We start from the raw sequence: 22,464 nt of genomic DNA, 5'->3' as shown, positions 1-22,464 counted from the left end.
CCAATTCCACAATCCAATTATCTATTACTGTTGTTACATTAATACTTACTAATGATTTCCATTGTCTCAATTATTATTTTTTGTTTTTGTTCCAGCTTCAATAGTATGCAATTTGTTCTTTCCTTGGCTTGATGTTGATCCTATTTAGGAACTGAATCTTGTATTTATGCATTCAACGTTTACTGAGGAAGCAAAAATTAAATCACACGCCTCATAGTTTTAATTTAAACAGTATCACAAAATATGCAACTGGTTAAGACACTGTCTATGCTGTATAATGAAAATACTGCAGAAATACACTGACCCTGTTTTTTTGAATTCACAAACTGCTTTTACAGGGTTTTTTCTGATGCGGTGCTGTACAAATCGCTTTTTTCTCTTTTTGTTTTATACCCATCTTGTAGGTTTATTTGGCTATGAATGGAATTCATCAAGGGTTGTGAGTCAGCCAAATCCCATGCCAGTAGTTCATTAATAATGTAGGCCATCAAGGGTACCGTCCAAGAAGGTGCACGTTTGATGAGATCAAAATGTATTTTAGTTCACCTTTGTGATTAGTATTACCTACTACTAGATATGCAGGGTCTCGGGGTGTTTATTTTATTTTCTCCCAGTTAAGGGTGAAGAGAAACAGAACAGGTATAACACCCTAAAAAACGCTCTCTTCGCCATGAGCTTTCAAAATATTGGTCTAGACCCAGAAAGAGTGTTAGAACCAAAACAACTCTGCCCTTCTAAAATGCAGACGCCAGGGTCTCACAACTAGGGCAAAGCCCTATTTAATCTGTTGAAGATGGGTTGGATGATGGCCAACAGGATACAGAGTAACTGAAGTGGAGAGATTTCTATACAAAACAGTGCAAGGTATCAGGAGGAGAAACACAATGTCTGTGACGAGGTACCTTGTATAAAGGACTGTGGGTCCAAAGTCTATCCCTAGATGAAACAAACCAAAGTACCCAGGATCATGTTAAATCCAAAACTCTCAGTCTCCAGGATTAGTGTCCCTGCACACTTCTTTCATGAGGATTACCTACCTCTTGTGGCTGGTGTCTTTATCCAGGATGTAGCCTTTGTCTTGACGTCATTCAATGGATTGTCTTTTTCCTAGAAGGACCAGGTGGCAGGCTCACATAGCAATCTAGGCAAGACGTTTCACCTTCTTGCCCTTAGGGTGGCTTGATGCTCAGCATGTTTAGATATTTCTCCCCCCTACTTTGGGTACAATTTCTAGCGCTCTACCATGGCTTAAACTAGCAACTCTTAATTTAGTTGGCCTGGTGGCCTCACAACTTCCACTAGAGTGTGGAGTACAGCTTCCTGCTAACGTTGTACTCTCTCACTTTCAATATCTTGGTGGTTGCTTCTTCACCAGTCCGTTCACCCAGTTCAAGGTGGGTTTTTCCACTTTTTACGGCTGTGCTTTCCTGGTTCTCCTTAAGTTATGGCTCCACTGTTATAGCCTCTTTCCCATCACAGATTTGTATCTGGCCCTTTTGGTGTGGACACAGCACTTTTCCTTCTCTTTCTAGCAAATCACCCGTCCACTATTTTCTATGAACACTGTTCTATCCCCATGGAAGAGTCTACCTCCTTTTATTATTGGTAGATTGATTTAAAAGGGTCCTTGATTTGTAGTTCCAGTTTCCTATTTGCTTTGATCCCATGATTTGTCCTAAGGGAACTTCAGGTCCTCTTTCCAATCTCTTTCTGCGCTTAATTTCAGGTTTTGTGAGTTTTCTAAGGAACTGGATTGGCCTGTGTCTTTGTGGCCTAAAGTGATAAGCATGCAAAAAAGGTAGCAGGCGCCCCTCTCTCGAAAGAACACGGCATGATAACCTGTTCAGTGGTTATTAAACACTTTGAGAGTTTGCAGCCATCTGCTTTTTGCTCACTGTACCTTTTGCATATCAAGGTATTCAAAGAGGAATTGCCATAGCATTTCGGTGCTGGACTGCCCATGTGGGCGGGACAAAGACTGAAATGCAAATGGATACTTCCCATCTATGAAAGGTACAGTGAGCACAAAGCAGATGGCTGCAAACTCTCAATGTGGTTAACAAGAGGGGCGCCTGCTACCTTTGTTGAATAAAGTGATAAGCATCCTGGCCGCCTTGTTGTAGTCAGTCACAGAGGAATGGCGGCAAGCAGACTTGGATTGCACCCCTCCACAGGTTCCTTTATGTAGGTTTGCTCTTCTCTAAGAGTGCTACAGAACAAAAGTGTTGCTGCCTGTATCTTGTGGAGTCTGCATACAATCACGTACCCAGTCTGGGTCACAGCTCAATAAATGGATCCGCAAGCATATGCCTGTCTGGTGATGGTACACATGGAAATCTATTGTTCTGAACTCATTTCTCTTGTGGCTGTCTCATGTTGAAAACTCTGATTCTTGGGGGTCAGGCCACTCTCCTCCCACTGACCTGTAAGTGTAGTAGTGTGTGTATCGCCCCCACGAGGTCCCTAGTCCCTGCTATGCATTACTTGCACCCAGGGTACCTTCCAGGAATGGCTGGAGAGACCCTGTAGCATCTCTAGACATTGCATCATGAAGTGGGTGGCTTCCCCTGGGTCTCGGGGATCTCTAGCCCTCCGTTAGGGCTACTATCAGGTGATCTCATCACAATACCCTAAATAATTAATGGAATTTTGCATTCTTTTGTTATATTTTTACTTGCTTTAATGACCGGTACAATTAAACACCATCTATAACGGTTGAATGGAAGTTGGCCCTGTTTATTTGACCAAGTAAAACTTCTGCCTCGTTCTGAGGACAAGAAGGTGGTGACTCAGGAGGTCGGATACCACCCACAGCCAGTGGATGTTGGGTCCTACAGTGGTATTGGGAGGATCCCCAAGTCTCCCTACCTTGGTCCCTGACACTTGGCAGTACCTCACCACAAGCCAGTCGTAGGTGTCTAGAACCAAATCCATCAGTCACCCAGTGCATGTTCGTATTGGCAGTCCTACCTATGCCGAACCCTTGGTGAGAACCTGCAGGGTAATGATACACCACCCCTCCCCAATTGAGAGCGCCTGTATCGCTCTTCGAAGAAACCGCCAACTTCAGTGTAGAAAAAGTAGCTTTCCACTTTAAGGGAAATCATTTTGATTCACTAGACACTGGTAATGTGCGTTATACCATTGTTGACTTCTGTAATGTTGCAGATTAAGTTTTATTTCAAAACTTAAAAGGAACATTCAATGGGTCATGAAGTCCAGTGGATGCTATGTTGCAAGCCTGCGGTTTTCCGGTGGGGATTGTATCAGAGGGAAAACAAGGTTACAGATGCAGTGTATTTCGCAGAAGAGAGATTCTCTGCTGAGAATGCAACGGTGTAGTTGCCCATATCAGACAGGCCTGTCACTAAACCAGAGTGCGAAAAGCTTACCCAGTATCGACAGGACAGTAGGAAGTGGCAAGGGTTAAGGGTGGGACAGGGGGTGGTAACATCAAGTGGAGGACAGGCCAAGGAGGAGGAGGAAGGGTTAACATCAGGATCCAGAGGTGGGAAGGAGGTAGTAGGAGACAGGGTGCAGGAGGAGGTGGTAAAACCTAGGTGTCCGGAGGAGATGCGAACATCAGATTCCGAGAGTGACACTAATAAGGGAGCATAATGAGAAGAGAGTAGCATGCAGATGCCAGAAGGAGTACCTTCATACGCTGGAGGTGGCAGAGAAAGTGTGAGTGGTACTGAGTTCAGCAGTGCAAAATCATGCAGAGGAAGAGACACATCCAGGAAGATAACATCCCAATAGGAGGAATGCATGAGAAGATAAGCCGAGAGTGAAGTAGAGATTGAGATATAGCAGTATGTAGACGGCAAGAACTGAAAGGTTATGTTGGGCCGGGTCAGCCGTAGGCAGCATCAGAGGTTGAGAGGAGAAATGAGATGGGGACAGGAAGCTTAGGCTCAGTTTAGAGAAGCAAGGCAGAGGAATCAAGGTAATGCTCAGGCCGATCCAGGGACCCTGAACCAACTCTCCCTGCCGGCTATGACCACTGACCTGCCTGCTCATGGAACTTCCAGCTAGAAATAGTAGTGGAGTATGGGGCCCTGGAAAGCTTGCAACTGGCTCAGACTGAAAAGAATAGTTCCACTCCCCCTCAAACCAGCAGTGATAGAAAGGGTCAGTGAAGTGACCTCCCCATAACTCTCTGGACTGGGACATTTGACCCAGAGGTTATGGAGGCCAAACTAGCTGCCTTCAGTGATGGAGACATTTCTGTTAGGAAAAGACCTTCCTCATTTTTGTTTCTTTTGGGAAGAACCCGTTTTTACATTTGTTAGCCCCTACTTTTACAAAAACCCCAATAAAGATATAGAACAACATTACTTGGTCTTGGGGTCCCTCGCGATCTCAGGTGACCTACATCACAATGACCACATGTGTTTAAGCACAATTTTCAAGCAAAGGTGGTCACATGCGTTCTGATTATATGACCGTTTATTCACATTGACCTCAAACTTTTAAAACCTCAGCCTTACCCACCATATTCCTAATAATATCATCAATTATTCATTTCTATGTGAAGTGCCATATTTAGAATACTGGTGGTAGAAATGCCACCCACGACATCCCCATTTCCATTTTCCAGTGGCTGTTCTCCCAGTATGTCGCTCAACTCTCGTTGCCCCCAAACTTGTATACCTCTCGCCATTGCACCCCTCTATTGTGCGATAACAGGAAACGACACCATCAGCGTTTTTACTGCCAGCATTCTCATGCAAGCATTGCCCTTTGGAGCAGAATCATACTATTTATGGCCAGACCCAATTACAATTAGATTGTGTTTTCTATCCTAGTCTTTGGGAACCGAAGTCATTGTTGTAAGATTTTCCTTTTTCTAGGTTTGAGGACTGACGCATATTCCACTTCTTCATCTGGAATGATAGTTGCGCTATCTGCGCACGGTTGATGCCTAGAATAGCATTGCCATGATTCACCATAATACAGATCTTTAACAATATACAGGATTATGTATGCACTCTTTCTCAATGCCTTGTTTTCTTCTAAATAAATATATCATCGTCCCCTAATAGTATGTTTTTACTTGTGATTTAACAGATGTTGGAAGCATGAACGATCAAATGGAGTTTGGAAATTCTGGCAAATGCAATTCTAAATCTGCACAAAGCATATGCTCGATAGGAAAGCTCAAAACAGAAATGGCCGAAAGCCATTCGTTCACCCTAATGCGTTCAAGAAATTACCAGGATCTCGGAGGAGAACAAATCGCACAGACTGGCTTCCATCATCCAGCAGATTCCATCTTGCATCAGAAAACAACCAATCAGCCGAGCTCCAATGAAGTCATTGTTCCATGTGAGCCAAATGAACTTCCGAGTTTAATACCATATACCTCTCCTGGAATTAAGCAACCCTTTTGCCTGAATAACGGTCCCAATGGACAGCAGAGACTGTATACAGAAAAAGGACAAGAGACATATGTTGGTTGTGAGAAAAATGTTTCTGCAATGTCTAATCCTTTTAAGTATGGAAGAATACATGCGAGAGATAAACGTTATTCTTGCACTTTATGTGGGAAAAGCTTCAGCCAAAGAGGAATTTTAACAAGACACCAAATAATACATACAGGGGAGAGACCTTATCAATGTGCTATGTGCGGCAAAAGCTTTGGTCGTAAAGGAACCCTTCTTAGGCACCAAACAATCCATATGAAAGACCAGACCCTATTGGAATCGGACACCTCTCCCCGATAGGCCTTAAAGAATATAATGTAAAATCCTAACTAACTATGCATGCCCCTCGTGCCCAGGTAATCTACAAAAATCAGCACATACCAACACTAAATTGCACATTTTCTCTTAGCTTCAAATTTCCACAATTAGCTATCTATCCTACGAAGCCACACAAGATGCTCCTGGTTCAATTGAACAATTCTAGTTTATAACTGGGCTACCCAGTTGGCACAATTCACAACCTTCGCTGCCGTGCGCACCCCTTTGGGTCCGTCCGTAGGACCTTTAGAGGGATTAAATGTGTTAACATACATAGTGGCCTATGGCTGTAGCGTCTGAAATCTGAAGGATTTTATTTTTTACTTCAATACAGATTCATTTTAATATTTTGGCAGCTCCTATTCTTTTTAAGTCCATAGACACATTTCCCAAAATCCCTTAAACACACCTTTGCAGGTTAAGTATGAGTAGAGGAAGCAGAACACCTGTGGCTGACAGGGACCACATCATTTGTAAGCTATACAAACCTCCTTCTGCGCCAGTCCTGCATTGTGCATTGATGGAGTGTTCCTGTTCTTCCTCACTGGTCCTGTTAAATCCTCAATCCTGTGTTTGCTATACTCCCCACTAATCTTTGAGCGTACACTGTGTAGCTGCCCTCCTTGTTTCCTGGGCCATCACTGTGTTTGCAGTGTACCCTTGTCCTAGAACCAGCAGAGTTTGGCTGTGTAGCTTAGGTTTTTGTTTCAGCCTTATTTTGCAGTGAAGTTTTGAAGCGTATCCCCTGTTTTTGACTGCGGGTCCCCTTTCTCCTTCTCTTTGCTTCTGTTTTTAAGCAGAATGGGGGTTAGTAGACTTAGTGGGGTTATTGCTTGATCTTTCCTCAGTTCTCTGCTGTTTGTGGGGTGCTGATATGTTTGTTTGCATGTGGCTTTATAGCAGCCCGTGTATTTACACTTCTTTCATGTTACACACTACTCCCTTTTTCCTTCTTCCTACCATTTCGATGCAAAGTTCACCAGTGTATGTTTTTACAGCATTTTGTGTTATTCCATGATTGCTGCGGTCCATTAATGGTGGTGCTTCTTGTCTTTTTGATTACTGTCTTTGTGACCTTTTTCAAGAATACTGAAGTCGCGTATAGAGTGTGTCGTATAGGTGGGTGATGCAGATAACAGTGACAACAATTGTGGGTGTGGCTGGCTTGAGCTTCATTGTAATCATGAGAATATTCTGAGTCCTTATTCTGCATTCTTTTAGTATTTCTTTAGTAACCTTCCCATGCACAAATGGGGTTTTGTCTGTATGTTGTATTGATTTCTGAGTGCATGGTCTTCCTGACCGCTAACTCCCTGTTTGATCTGTTATGTTATTTGGCATCTATATAGCACTCTATAAATCACTGGTATGACCTCAAAGCACTGGTAGGTTGAACGCCCTAGGGGACCATAGTCCAAGTCAGTCGAGAGAGTAAGGTGTCATAGGGTGCACCGGTAGAGCGCGCAGCGGATGCGATCTCTTGATGGTAGCTGCGTCCTAGCATTAGGTGTGGTGGTATTTGATATCAGCTGAATGTGTGCAGTCTGGAGAATCGACACCAAGACTGGGTTATGGCTGTGTTACTACTTTGTAGTATGCTTATGTGTGCAGCTAGGCCGATTTTCGTGGGGTATAGCTGCGTTTTATCAGTGTTGGGGTGTTCATGACATATTGTTCATAAGTGAGCAGCTAGGCCGAATTGATTGAGGGGTGTAGCTGTGCTCTAATTGTGTGTTGGTGTAGAGCAGAGAGTGAGCATAGTGATAGGAGAGGTCAGTGGAGGTTTTGATTAAACACGCTCGCTTTCCGGCTTCCAAGTAGGCGTTTGAGAGTGCTGCATTCAGATTAAATTTATTTGTGGCTAAATAGACGTCATTGCTCGGGATCTCTTTGAACATTTGTCATTTAGTTGGACATGCCCCTTAACCGGTGTCTTCTGCCTGGTGGTTCTTGTTGGTTCAAGTGTGAAATTATAATACCGAGGAATTTCTATGGGAAAGCTTCCACTTGTCAAAGCACCATTTTTAGAAGATTCGAATTCTGAGCTTTTAACAGCAGGCATTACATTGAGATAAGTGGGGTCAGCCAGATGATTTACCAATAGTTTCTAAATGTGCTTTCGACCAAACTCTACATGTGATGGGGATTTTGACCCCACCAGTTAAATGTGTATGTCCTTTCGAACGTTAAAACACCTGTAGACCACACGTTTAATACATTAATTAAACATATTCGCCAGAAGGATTGCAGGATTCCAGTTTTGGTTAAAGGCCACACACATCCCAGGGTTACATTTTTATTAGTGTGGCTAAAATGATGCTTCCTGAAAGAAGTTCTGTTTTATTTCTATTGACAGGGCCACACTTGGCCCAATTTACTGGGATTGCTCATTATTAATATGGAAAACCTCATACCTAGCCACCTTAGTAGTTTATCTAGTCCAGTGTATCTTTCCCTTGAAACATTTGTGTATAGGCGCGCTATAAATAAAATATCATATCGGGTTTCTATAAACAAAAGGGCTTTATGCAATTGCTCAAAGCCAAAGACATCTTCATCCAGCAGACCTGTGTTCGGGCCCACAACTTTATAACAAAAACATCCCTAATCTGTTTGGTAACAAAATTGCCATCCTTCAGAGTTCTTCATAGACTATGACCCACTGTGCCTTGCACTCCCAAACAGTAAATGATCTGCATCACTGTAGAGAAAGCGTATCAGCATCTTTAACGTGTCCATCTTATAACAGGAGAAACACTCTCCCTGTGTGGCAGACAGACCTGTTCAAATAGTGCCTCTGCAAGGCTATGACAGCCTAAAGTTCCTGGCTCTATAAGGTATGAAACGGATCTGGTTCTGCTGGTATAAATAGAGTAGGCACCCGAGTATGTTTAATCTTTTCATTTGTGTGGGCCTTTGTCAGGTGACAAGCAGCTCACTGCATACATATGTCAGGTTTACGATGTTCCGATGAGCTCAGTGTAAGATACAATTAACAACTAGCATCCCAATTTAAATTGCAAACTTTGACTTATGCAACCCCTTTGTACATGTCGATTACATCTTTTATTGGCATATCTTCACATGTTTTCATTTTGAACAGACCGTTGTGGGGGGAGAAATCGCCTTCAGTTTATTTGCGTATTGATATGGGTACACAACCCTCCTGTTCAAAAACAACACTGTTGTGTTGGAAGGCTGTAGGTCCTTTATGTAGCTTGATATCGTCATGCCTCTTGGTATCTCCGTTCCTTGATTCCTAGGCAGTTCACGCCACTGTACAAGCATTATTAGTGAAGGGAGAGGGGGCCAGAGGTTTTGCAGGAATGCCGATTTGTGAACCTTCATGTGTGTCCTTGTCAAAAGACCAATATGTACAGATTGTATTACAGTGTAAAGAACTTAAATTGCAGAAACGACGTCCATCAACAAACTTAGAAAATCTGTCTTCGTGATCATGGGAACTAGGCAGAACTCCACTATTATCTTTTTAAAAAATCAGAAGCGGATCTAGTGATCCTTTGGACATCATAATATCTAACAAAACGTAAGTTGCAAGAAAAAATGTTAGTCATTAGAAAGGGACTGAGTTATGGCTAGAATGTTAACTATTTGTGGTCCAGGGCTGCAGAGCGTTCATTTTATTCCAGAACTTGAAATCTGGAGAATCCAAAATGTGCAACATGCAGACTGGAATATATAGGACTGTTGTAAGTGAACACTGACTTAAAAAGACAATGTACCTCATTATGTGTTTGGTGGTAATTCAAAAGTAAATCCACTAAAATGCTGCCAAAATCATTCACTGTTACCGCCACTCGGTCCCATGGGCGTACCACTGGATAATGAGTGGTGGCAAGAGGGTGTAAAGACCCATTGTTTCAGTCCATGTGACTCCATGGGGATTTTTTTCAGAATTAACGTGAGCAGTAATTCCGCCACAGTAATTCTGCTGACTTGAGGAGGATTCTCCTCCGAAGCTGGAGGTGAATTCTGCCCTTTACTTCCAAACGCAGAATTCAACGTTGTGGTAAAAATGGCAGCAATTCTGTTACCAGAAAGTGGCAGTAACCAAATTACTGCCTCTTTTCTTACAGCACTCCCAAACTCGTATTGAGGCGCATTGTAGTGACATGCAGCTCACAACAATGAGAGTATGTACACTTCATCAACATGATATTTGGTGCAATGCAATTGTCAACTAAAGTGATGACTTAGCTTGGGAAAATAATAATACAACAATATTCTAACACATTCTGACTTGTACTTAGCTTAGCAACACAGTATTTCGATCATTGGTAGGCATTTTCTGTTAAACTGAGCTATGAGTGGTTGATCAAGTGTTCTGTTTTGGATTCCAATTTCATATTAATCAACCTTTCGTTTTCTTGCAATTTGTAATATCTATACAAAAAATAAAATACTAAAACATTTTGGTGCCTCTGAATGGGTTGGGGAGGGAGGGTTTGGGAGAGGAATGAAGATTCCCCCTGCTAATAGCGCAGGGAGCTCTTGATTCTATTAAAGACAAGGAGGCAAGCATTAAGCTTTCTCTTCTCTTTAATTCACTCTCCAGCAGTTTCAACAAATACATCATATTTTGTGAAAATAAAAACTTTTTTTTTTTCAATAAAAACTTCAAGTCCCATCATTCCCTGTAGTTCTAGTCTCTAGTCTTTGTGCCTTAGTCCTTCCTGTTCCTGTGTTCTTCCTCTTCTTTGACTGCTTAACTGTAATCCTCTGTATCATTAACTTGCCAACGGGCTCAACAACTTCCCTTTTTTCCTGCTTTCAGCAGAGTTCGATCTCTTGCCTCGGAACTTGCAATCTGATCGGAACCATCCAACCTCTTTGAATAGAATCATCCGTTCTTTTGGTCATCTCCTAGCGTTGGAAAGTAAACAATAGAGATATGTTAGGGCTGGTAATACACACCCTATTTCGAGGAGAAAATGGTCATCATGATTATGCACAATTCATATTTCTAACATTACAATACTCTTCCCGTTTTCTGTGTATCTGGGTCGGGAATTTAATGCTCGCCTCCTTGTCTTTAATAGAATCAAGAGCTCCCTGCGCTATTAGCAGGGGGAATCTTCATTCTATGTCAAGACGGAGGCGAGCATTAAGCTTGTTCAAAGCTTCTTGCTACTGCAGTTGCCATCGTGTTGATTGGTCTAAAATAAAACGTCCTAAATGTTTTATCACTAGTCCAATCTGCTGCTTTCATGATATCTTGTAATGATGCGCCTTGCCCTAATGCTTTCGACGCCATCGCTCCTCTGACAGAGTGTGCTCCAAATGCAGATACATCAATGCCCGCTAGGCTCATGATACCTCTGACCCATCTCGCTATTGTGGCTGATGCTACGCCTTTGTGTGGTTTTCTGCGCGCTATAAGTAGTTGGGTTGCACCTACTGGTCTCATTTCCACTGTCCTACACTCATATTCCTTAATACATGAGGCCATGCACCATTTGGGGTAGTCCTGCATGTATGGGTATGTGATTGTAGATGAGTCTGTTTTAGTTCTCTTCGCCAGGAAGAAAGTTACTCCTTCCGGTCCATATGTTTTCCTATCTATTTCCAGTGCCTTCACGTCTGCTACTCTCATGCACGATACCATACACAGTAATATGGCTAGTTTCCCTGATAGTTGTTCTAACGATAGGTATCTGTTGCTAGGCCAGTCTGATAGTAGTTTCAGCACCACTGATACGTCCCATAGTACTTTGTACTTAGGTTGCGGTGGCTTCCTAAATCTTATGCCTTTCAGGATCTAATCACTGCTATGTTCTCACCTACTGGAATATCATCCAGTGGCATGTGACCTGCTGAAATTGCAGATCTGTAGACTCCTATGGTTCTATATGCCTTGCCGTCCTGCAGAAGTTCTGCTAGGAAGTTCAGTATTTCGACTAAAGGTGCAGAAACGGGATGAAGATCTCTCCTTCTGCACCATGACGACCACTTATTCCAAGCTGCGTCGTAGCTCCTTCAGTTTGACGGTGCCCAAGACTCGGCGATAAGACTTGCAGCCTGCGCGAAATGCCTGGGAGGTTCCAGCGTCTCCTGCTATCTTGCACGCCATCAATGGCAACGTCCCCTTCACTCTCAGATGGTGAAATGACCCAACTGGGTCCGTGAGCAGGTCCACTCCTTGTGGCAGCATTCTCGGATAATCTACTAGCATTTCTATGAGAGTTGGGAACCAGAATTGTGATTTCCATATTGGCGCTATTAGTATCAGATTCGCCGCTTCTCTGCGAGCTTTCGCTAGCACTCTGCTCAACATTAAGAACTGCGGGTAGGCATATCGCGTCTGTTCCCTCCAGTCCTGCAGGAAGGCATCTACTCCAGCTGCTGCTGGGTCTAATCTCCAACTGAAGAACCTCGTCGTCTGTGCGTTCAGTCTGGACGCAAACAGATCTGTGTGGACCGGCCCCCAACGTTCTTCCAGCTGTTGAAAAACTACTCGGTCCAGCTTCCAGTCGCTGGAGTCCGAGAGGTACCTGGAGTTCCAGTCCGCTATCACGCTCTGTGATCCTGGCAGGTATTCCGCTACTACTGAAATCCCTGATGCCAGGCTGGAGTGCCAGAAATCCTTGGCTATCTCTGCCAGAAGTTTGGACCTCGTTCCACCTAGATGATTGATATATTTCACTGCTGAAATGTTGTCCATTTTCAACAGAATACAGGAGTTCACTTTCCCTTTCGTAAACGCCTTGATCGCAAATGACCCTGCTAGTAATTCTAGACAGTTGATGTGAAGTTTGAGTTCTTCCGAGCTCCACTTCCCTCCTGTCTGCAGGTCTCCGCAACGGGCTCCCCAGCCTGCTCTGCTGGCGTCCGACTCTATGATCAGGTCTGGGCGATCGCCGAAAATGGCTCTCCCGTTCCATGCTTCCATATTTGCTAGCCACCACTCCAGCTCTGTTCTGGCCTCCTGGTCGATGTGGACTAGCTGATGATATTGCAGACCCTGCTGAAGGTGTCTTATCTTTAGTCTCTGAAGGGCTCGATAGTGCAGGGGCCCTCGGAATATTGCTTGTATGGAGGCTGCTAGGAGGCCCACCACTCAAGCTATTGCGCGAAGTGATATAACTGGTCTGCTGAGACATGTCTCTATCTCTCTTTTTACGTCTCAAATTTTTCTGTTCGGAAGCTCTAGTGTCGCTGATCTGGTGTCTATCACGAAACCTAGAAATTCTATTTTCTTGGCTGGTCTCATTTCCGATTTTTCTCGGTTCACTAAAAATCCCAGCGACGTCAGGAGATTCACTACCCAGTCGGTCTGATAGTGGAGCGTCTCCCTGCAGCTGGCCATCAGTAGGATATCGTCCAGATATATAATCATACCAATCCCTTTCTCTGATCGCTGCCGCTACTGGTTTCATAATTTTTGTGAAGGCCCAAGGTGCTGATGCCAGGCCAAACGGCATGGTAGCAAACTGCCATAATTGCTCGCCCCAGTAAAATGCTAGGAATGGGCGGAACTCTTTTCGAAATGGTATTGTCAAATAAGCGTCTTTGAGCTCTATCCTCACTAACCAATCGTCTTGTCGGAGTGAGTCTCTGAGGTGATGAGTACCTTCCATTTCGAAGTGGTTGTAAGTTACCCATCTGTTCATGTCCTTTAGATTTATTACGGGTCTCACTTTGTCCTTTCGATGGACTAAGAACATGTTGCTCACAAACTTGGGAGATGTCACGCAAGGCTCTATCGCTTGTTTCTCCGCTAACTGCAGCAGTTCTGTGTGCAGAAGATCTAGCTCTTTTCGTGTTTTTGCTAGAGGGCGTGGTGCCTGACCCTGGTAGGGAGTCTCTATAAAATCTATGAGCATGCCTTTTGCTGTCTGTAACACCCATGCATCGCCAGAAAGTGCTTGCCAGTTCTCCCAGAATATTGCTGTTCTCCCCCCAACTGGTGGATAATTTGAGACTCTCACCTGCGGGAGAATTGTGTCCTCTCCCTTGTCCTCTGCTACGTTTTCCTCTCGGGAAGCGTCCTCTTGGAGGGAAGAAGGCGTCTGGCTGTCTGTTTTCCCAGTAATTACTCCTGTTTCCTTGAGGCTTCCTGAATGTTTGATAGCGACCGGCCGCTCGGCCTCTAGACCGACCGGTCCCTCCAAAAATTCGTGTCGGGAAAATCTTTTTCATGGATGCCTGGGCCTTTTCTAGGGATGTGTATGTTCCAACAAACCTCCCCATTTCTTTTCCGAAGGTTTCTCCGAATAGAAGGCCTTGTGCGGCTTCGCCCGCTTCATAGGATGACAGGTCTCCGAACTTCTGATCAATTTTTAGCAGGAGCCCTTTCCTGCGTTCAGAAGAAATTGCGCAGTTCGCATTGCCTAGCAGACATACTGCTCTCTGGGCCCAGTTTGCCAGAACTCCTGGGTCCACTTCTTCCCCCGTGTCCTTCGCCCGTTCTGCTAGATCCATGATCTTCGCCAATGGTCCCGCTATGTCAAGAAGCTTCTCCTGACAGCTTTTCCAAGAGCGGTCAATGCCCTTTCTTGGATCTTTATTCACCTTTGATACAAATGACAGCATTTTCGGATCAAGCTCCGGCGCCTCTGCTACCTTCCCCGGTAATTCTGGTTTCGGGCACTCTGCCCTCATCCTCTGCCTCACTTCTTTTTCTAAGGCCTTTCGCAATCTCTGCGTCATGTATTTCGCCACTCTTGGCGACGGTACCCATTCTGATGATCTTGGGTTTCTGATATCCTCGGGGTTAAACATATCGGAGGTCTCCTCCTCCTCTAAATTGTTGAGCTTTCTGAGCCTCTTCCTCGGCGGAGGTTGGCTGCTCTCGTCCCCCTCGTTGTCCGCCTCTTCTTGCGAGGAGGTAGGGGATTCTAGGATTTCCTCTTCGGGAAAAACTCCCTCTATATTGCCCATATTATCATCCCCTGGGTAGGGGGTCTCGAGGCTCGGCACCGGTTTTCTTTATGAACGCTTCTCTTAGCTTACTAAAAGCGTCTCCAGCCTCCGGGGCCTCAGTATTCGCCCCCTCAGTTTGGCCCGGGGGGTCAGAAGAGTCCTTGCTCTTCCGGGCCTTGATACACCCCTTGGGGTCCTTTGCAGCGACCCTGGTGGACGTGCTGTCTCCGGTGCATTTACCTTGAGTACTCGGGTATAATTCTATGGTATGTAGCCTGTCTCGCAGGGGTCTCGCACCCTGCGCTACTGCCTCTGTGAGCGAGTCTCCCAGCACTTCTTTAAAGCTGTAGGCTAAATCCTCTGGGTAGGTAGCCTCTTGCTCCTCATCACTCCACTCAGTTAGACATTATTGTGCTGTTCAGGTGCCTTCTCAATACCTTTCCAGGTGTAAGTGCACGTCCACTGCTCCACTCTATGAGGCTGCACCTGTTTGCCCTTTTTTCCTGCAGTGCAGGGTACTTCAGATATGGGCTTTCTGATTTATCAGTGAAAGAATGTGCTTTTCAGCTATCTTGCCGTGTAATTAGTCTTTTTCTGAGCTTATTAGTGCTCCGAACACGAAACGCGGTGAAAAACCCTTTCAAATTCCGGATTTCACTGCTTCGTGTATATTGCTCCTCCTCTCCAAAGGTGGGGGCTCTCAGGAGCTGAGCGCTCTCGCTATGATTGGCTCCTGTGCGCTTCACTCTTCCAGGAGGAGGGAGTCCCCCTCTCCTAGAGCGCGAGCTTCCGGGTCCTCGTGCTCCGCCCCCACGAGGGTGGGGGCTATCTCACTCACTAGCGCGAGCGGGAAGGCAAGATCTCCCGCTCGCGCCGCTTGCTCCGCCCCCCCAAGGGTGGGGGCCGCTTGCCCTCGATCGCGCTATGGAGCGCTGCGGGCTTACCTGAGGAGGTCGGCAGGCCCCTACTGTGTCGGGTAACGCGACACGGGGCTGCCGAAGCTCCTCAGCTAAATATAAACTGCTACGCTGCGCGCTGCACTCGCGTCTCGCAAATACTCTTATGACAATGGCTGTCTTATAAAAATGTTAACACACGATCTCACATGTATATTAAATAAACACATTCGCGGAGCTCTACAATAACGTGTTACTTATCTGGAGAGCAGGAAAAGAAGAGGAAGAACACAGGAACAGGAAGGGCTAAGGCACAGAGACTAGAACTACAGGGAATGATGGGACTTGAAGTTTTTATTGAAAAAAAAAGTTTTAATATTTTCACGAAATATGATGTATTTGTTGAAACTGCTGGAGAGTGAATCAAAGAGAAGAGAAAGCTTAATGCTCGCCTCCGTCTTGACATAGAATTTGGAGAGCTAGCTAAAACAGCAGCAGGAACCTTTCATTTAAGCTAGTTATTAATTGGTATTGTTACCAAGCCAAGTGCCGTCCGCAGAGGACACAACCCATGAATCTAATTCAACAAAAAAGCTGTATTGTGAATGGTAACACAAATATGGGTCAACTCAAAATGAGGGGATAATCCGCCAAATAGGGCTCCTTTTTTTTGTTATGGTATACCCTACGCCCAATAGTTTCACGGTGTGTGTCCCCAGTGCCACTCACAGACTCTTGGCACAACGTGCTCCATACTATGACTTCCTGGAATGCAATCATATTCCGCTTGTGACCACACAAAGGATAGTGTCCTCGAGGTAGAACAAACACTTGCAACAGCATGTACAACATCTCCTAGAGTTGAATGAGGTGCTCGGGCTGCCTAGATGGGTGCTGCAGTGCTCTTGACACCCAGTCCCAGCTTTCCCTCTTACCCAAACTAACTTATTCCTGGGAACTTGTCTCTAGGCCTAGATGCTAAAACTCAGACTGTCGGCTAGCCTCGTGACTCTGGAAAAAAGCTTCTTTCTCCGCCCACTCCTTCTAGACAATGTTCAGTGTCAGAAAGTGATAGACTGGAAACTATCAGGTGGGTAGAAACTGCTTTATTGCCAGGACACAGCTTTCTCCTCCTTCCGATTGAACGTCCTACAAACTGCCTCTGCGCTAGTGTGCTAACATTCATATTCTCTATTATAACACAAGCACAAGAGTGCAGGATGCTACACCACTGCTCACTTTAAAACATTCAATACGGCACCCACCCTAGTGTGTGAAATAACAATAACCACCCACTAACATGCTTAGTGGCACACATTAAAACTCAATAAGTTAATACATGCACCAGTATGTAATGTAATATGGCATTTGTATAGCACTTATTCCCACTGGTATGGTCTCAAAGCAGTAGTTGAATGCCCTCAGAGGACCGAAGTCTGTGGAATGGGAGATTTGTCCGAGCAGCATTGAATGCATGTGTGCATTTTAGCCAATATGAAGCTAGGTAGGGGTGGCCAAGTCCCAGCATTGAGCTGGCTTGTGGATGGGTACTGTGGAGTTATAGGGCGAGTATGCGAGTCAAGGAGACTGATTATGTGTCCAGCTAGACCGAATTTATGTCATGGGACTTAGCTGCATTCTAATGGCAGAGGTGTTGTGCAATGTGTCTTCAAGTAGCGACTGAATGCAGATGAGTGCTGGTGGCTGGCCATGCCAGCAGCTATCTTTCATCGATATGCAGTGCGATACTTACCAGAGTGTCCTGGAAGCTTTCTTGTTTAGTTTGTTCCTGTGTTCTGCTGGTGTCCTAAACTGCATTGCACAGTAGTGTGTTTGAGGGTCTTATTTGCTGCTGCAGCCTATTTCACATGGGTTTGAAATAGCATGGCAGGCGGAATAGGTTCGCCAGGACGTTGGGGGCAAGAGCCAGGTCTTCAGGGCCTTCCAGAAGGCAAGGTTATCCTTTATGCAGCGGATGCTGAGGGGGATCGCGTTCCATATTGTGGGAGCTTGTATGTTAAAGGAAGACCCCACTATTGTGGTCCACTATTCTGGTCGATTTGAAAAGGGGGGTGACTAGGATGAGTACGGTCACTGATGATCTCCAATATCAGTAACACCTTACAATCAATACAAACAATTGAAGAACTACCTAACCATGAACAAACAACTCGCCCAAGACATACATGTCTTCATATTTTAGTGATAAAGGAATAAAATAAATTGCCAACACACCTTTCACTCCCAAATTAACAAACGCTAGACTACTTGCGCTACACCCTATTAGAATAACATTTGTATTCCAGATGATTGTTACAGAGGCTGACAAATTCAGTTTTTGGTACATATGTTATTTTACTGGTTTGCAAAGACGTGTTTCGACCCCTTCAATAAGGTCTTCTTCAGGGCTACAATGCCAACAAACATATCCATATTGTAGCAAAAAATGTATTCAACTTTAAAAATGATGTGCGATTACACCCCCATCATGTAAGAACAAAATATTATGTGTTTTACATGGCCATCAATTGGCAATCAAGTGTCAAAGAAAAAACACAAAACGTATTTCCACACAAAATACAGCAAGTAATAAAACAATACAAACCAAATGCCAGACCACAAATGAGTTGAGCGGAAAAAGAAAACACACAAAATAATTACTGCTAAAACAGTGCATTGGTTGACATATTATTCTGCACCTTGACCTCCAGTGCTACACTGTATAAATAATGTGCATTAAATCTTACCTTCACCACTGCAGTCATGTTACCACTACCAAATTGACAAAAGCGTATCTATCTGTGATAATGCCAGAGTAATCCCCTAGTGTACCAGATTTAGTTCTAATTCTACCACAGACTCATTGAGCCCCACCACAAAAGCACAAATGCACAATTTGCTAAATGCAATCCCATAAAACAGACTAGGGGCCTCATTACGAGTAGCCCGGTAAAAACGGGTTCATTACAGGCATGCCGGTAAGAGCAGGACCGTGCTCGTATGAACCCGCTAATAGCGGGTGATTATGAGTGCGCGAGCGAACCCCCATGCCGGTAATGGAAATACCGGCATGCCGCTAAAGGCCCTCCAACCCCCGGATAGCGGCATCGCATGACCCACCGATACCGGCACCGCCTAGGAGCAACCCCTAAATACCGGCCCGGTAATACCACCATGCTAATACCGGGTTCGCAAAACCGGACCCGGAAATGGAACTGGACATGGGCCGGCGGCCATCTTTAAAAACACAATCCATTGCCATCCTCCCTAACCACCAGTTGATACTTGGAGAGCACAGTGGAAATCCATAGAGCATGTCAAAGGCTACCAGGAAGACCACCCCCCGGCTGCCCATGTTAGCGGACACTCTAGCTGCACATGCAGACATAATCCAATCCCACGACAAGAAGCGGGAGGTGCAGCAACAAAAGAGGCAAATCTGGCAGGAGGTATCCCGCAAGGTATCAGCCGTAGGTACCACCCCACGCAGTGTGAGGGACTGCAGGAAGCGGTGGGATGACCTCCGGTTGAGGGTACGCAATATCATGGCCAGCAATCGGAGGGAGGCCATGGCCACAGGCGGGGGTGCCCACCCCCCTGCCAAATTGATGCCCTGGGAGGAGACGGCTAGCAGATTCATCAGTCCTGAGTCCATCGAGTGATTATGCGAGATGGAGACAGGTGCAGCATCAACTGCAGAAGGAGGTGAGTGACCCTGCAGATCCCTGTAGGGGAGACCATGACGTAGCACAAGTGAAGTGGTAGAGAGTCTAGGCAAGGCAATGCATGTCCCAACACCCACATGACCATATCCAAGTCCAGATGGCAGGCCAAACGCTGCCACACTGAAATGCATGCTGAGTGCCAATCCCACAACCAACACACAGCCAACACACCTGGACCTTGCCCATGTGATACATCACACAAACCCAAAATCAACGGCATGCCACCTGCCATGCAGTGAATGCTAACATGCCCCCTATGAATACCCTGCGTGACACACCTGTAAGACATGAATGCATGATCAAATGAATAATGAACGGCACCATCTTATGCCTCTGCCATGTCACACCATCACTGATGCCCTGCATCTCTTCTACCCCCCCAGGCACCGATGAGGAAGAAGCAACCCAGGAGACCACCGCGAGGGCATCCACCTCACACCCCAAGAAGAGGGCAACCCCCACCACCTCCGCTGCCAGTGTAAACTGGGACACAGCCAGCAACACCTGCTGCCAGTATGCCTGACACATTACTGACCCAGCAGGCTACACCCACACCTGTCCAAGGGGAGTCCCTGGAAGTACCCGCCTCCACTGGGGAAGAACTTGATGCCAGTGTGGAGCCTGAGGGAGACACCGAGGTGACCTGCCCGGCCACCCTGAGCCCCGTGCCCACCCCCGAGCCCCAACACCTGCAGTCACCCACCTGCAGTGAAGCTGATCCCTGCCTCCGTGACTGTGACCTACCCACCTCTGAGGAGTACAGTCCCGAAAATGCCGTCCACGTGACTGCACAACCCACCACTCCAGCCCCCTCCAAAACCCTGGAGACACGATTGTCGATGGTGGAGGCCCAACAGGAGGCAATGTTAGACCTACTCCGCCAGTACATAGCGGACTTGGAGGAAACCAGGCGGGGTATTTCCACAGCAATTGCGGGGACCACAGCGGCCATCGAAGCCAACACAGCCGCTCTTAATGCATCGGGTTGGCTAATGAGGGACTGCCTGGGGGCGGTGACACAGGTGCTGACTTCAATTCTGCTACATATGCAGTGGCCACGGCTTGCAGGTGGTGTGGAACCTGCTAGCGACTCACCTACTACCTCCACACCAGCTTCATCTGTCCCCACCAGCCCAGTGCGCCAGACAGCTAGGAGTGCAAGGCACAGGGAAATGCCGCCTCCGGACAGGAAGAAGTCCCGGAAGTAGTGTGGGGGGACAATTGGAGTGGCACACAAGGGTGGGGGTGAAGGGGTGCATCTTGGGAAGTCTATTGGGGGTATTGGTGTTTGTTTAGGGGTCTGGGAGTTTGTTGGGGGGGTTTTGGAGGGGGGAGTGGGCACATTTTTGCTGTTGTAAATAATACACACGTTGTGATAAGAAAAATCCATGGCTGGACATTGTTATTTTCGTGTGCATCCATTTAATGTGTTACGGTGTTCAGTGTCCAACTCCCAACATTCCCTGTGTGCATGTCCACATTGGCCCAGTGTCTGACTGACACATGTCTTTCATTGTCCCTATGGGTCAGGAGTATTCGTGATTCTGTGCTTGGCGAATAGCATGGCCATCCCATGCATCATGTACTAGCAGGGGGGCTACTTCACCTCTGTCTCCATCCTCATCCGGGGCATGCATGTCAATGTCAGGTGGCAGTGGTACATTTCTCTGGACGCACATGTTGTGCAGCATGACGCAGGCCATGGTGATCTTCGCCACCTTCTCAGGCCTATATAGGAGTGCCCCACCAGACCTGCTGAGGCAGCGGAACCGCGCCTTCAACATGGCCAAAGGTCTGCTCAATCACAACACGGGTACGGGTGTGCACACGATTGTACTCCTCTTCATGGCTGTTCTGTGGGTTCCGCACAGGGGTAAGTAGCCACGGCCTCAAGGGATATCCTCCATCACCTGCAAGCAGATACAAATAAGTGTGTGTCACTCTGAACTGCCACCTTCAGGGAGCAAGTCATGGCGGCAGCTATTTGGTGTGGGCATACACATGTCCCTGTACGCATGCAAATGTGTCACCTAGATGCAATCTATACTGTCATGAGGTGTGATAGTCTGGATGGCGTTCAATAGATGATGCAGGGTGTAATCATGCATGCTGAGGCAGATGTGCTGTGGTAGTGCAACAATGTTTAGCCTCCAAATCATGCTGTTCATTCTTCACTGTGCATGGTCACACTGACTACATTGCCACAGTTGCCATCGTGTTCATTCATGCATTGCTTGCCATCACCATGGTGGCCTGGTTGTGCCCCTTACTTGTCATCGATATGCATAATTTGTGAAATGTGGTCCAGTGATGCGTCATGTTCCATTTGGCCGGTTCAGGTCAGGAATGTTTATTTCTGCATGCATTCTCCAATCACCGGCAATTGCCACCCAGGTGGAGTATGCCCCCCCCCTATGCATCCCTACACATCAGTACCCCAAAGCACTGCCATGGGACAGGTGTGCAACTCACCAAGCAGCCAGGCACGTGGTCCAGCATGTCGCTCCATGTGGCGGGGTAGCGTAGAGTTGCGCAGTACCATGGCATCATGTGTTGATCCGGGAAATCGGGCGCAGCAATGTGTGATGATCTTGCTGGAGTCACAGACCATTTGCACATTGATGGATGTTAGGCAGAAACCTGTGCAGTTCCCTCTGGGACCACTGCAAAAGATTTAAGACTACAGGTGTTGGCAGTAAACCCACTTGGTAGCAGTCTGTACCACACAGATTCACTGTGGTAGCTGTGGCTGAGCAGTCAGACTTCCCTCAAGAAGAGTTAGGCAGTATATAGAGGATACAGGATAGGTACAGAGGCACAGTAGTACAAGCAAACACTGACCAGAGGTAGGTGTAAAAGTATATACTTATTTATTTTAAAGGCACACTCATAAATTACACTAGCACAGAAAAAGGTAAGTAAGTCAAAACACAGTCACTATTACTTATATGTACATCCCTAGTCATTTGTTGGACAAGTCTAAGTTAACACCACTTATTTCCAAACAGAGGTGAGCGCTTAACGTTAGATGGCACTCCAACAAGTTAGTTAAAAAGGGAGGGAAAAAAGGCAGGAGTAATGAAAACAGCAAAGTAAAACACTTTCACCTAAGGTTAGAAAGACAGTCAATTGTGGAACAAGGAGAATTGGTTCGAGGCCCGCTTTAGAGAGAGCCAGGCGAAAATATGCCCAAGATCACACAATGTCACAAGTCTT

At 46.0% G+C, this 22,464-nt stretch overlaps 1 protein-coding gene across 3 annotated transcripts in view; it reads left to right on the top strand.

Annotated features, from left to right (window-relative positions):
- The window catches only part of LOC138526458 (zinc finger protein 181-like), a 354,082-nt gene that overhangs the window by 193,704 nt on the left and 137,914 nt on the right, over positions 1-22,464 (top strand). For 2 of the 3 annotated variants that reach the window (XM_069637235.1, XM_069637234.1), the window contains one exon: positions 5,071-10,177. The exons of the other annotated variant lie outside the window; for it this stretch is intronic. In XM_069637235.1, the coding sequence (XP_069493336.1) occupies positions 5,071-5,726 (656 nt within the window). In that variant the 3' untranslated portion in view covers positions 5,727-10,177. Of the gene's footprint in view, positions 1-5,070; positions 10,178-22,464 lie in introns of those variants that run through there. 3 annotated transcript variants of the gene reach the window in all.

This window comes from Ambystoma mexicanum, chromosome 7p, assembly GCF_040938575.1.
Source record: "Ambystoma mexicanum isolate Mex_15411 chromosome 7p, UKY_AmexF1_1, whole genome shotgun sequence".
In the NCBI taxonomy this organism is placed as follows: Eukaryota; Metazoa; Chordata; class Amphibia; order Caudata; family Ambystomatidae; genus Ambystoma; species Ambystoma mexicanum.
This window is presented reverse-complemented; position numbering and strand designations above follow the sequence as displayed.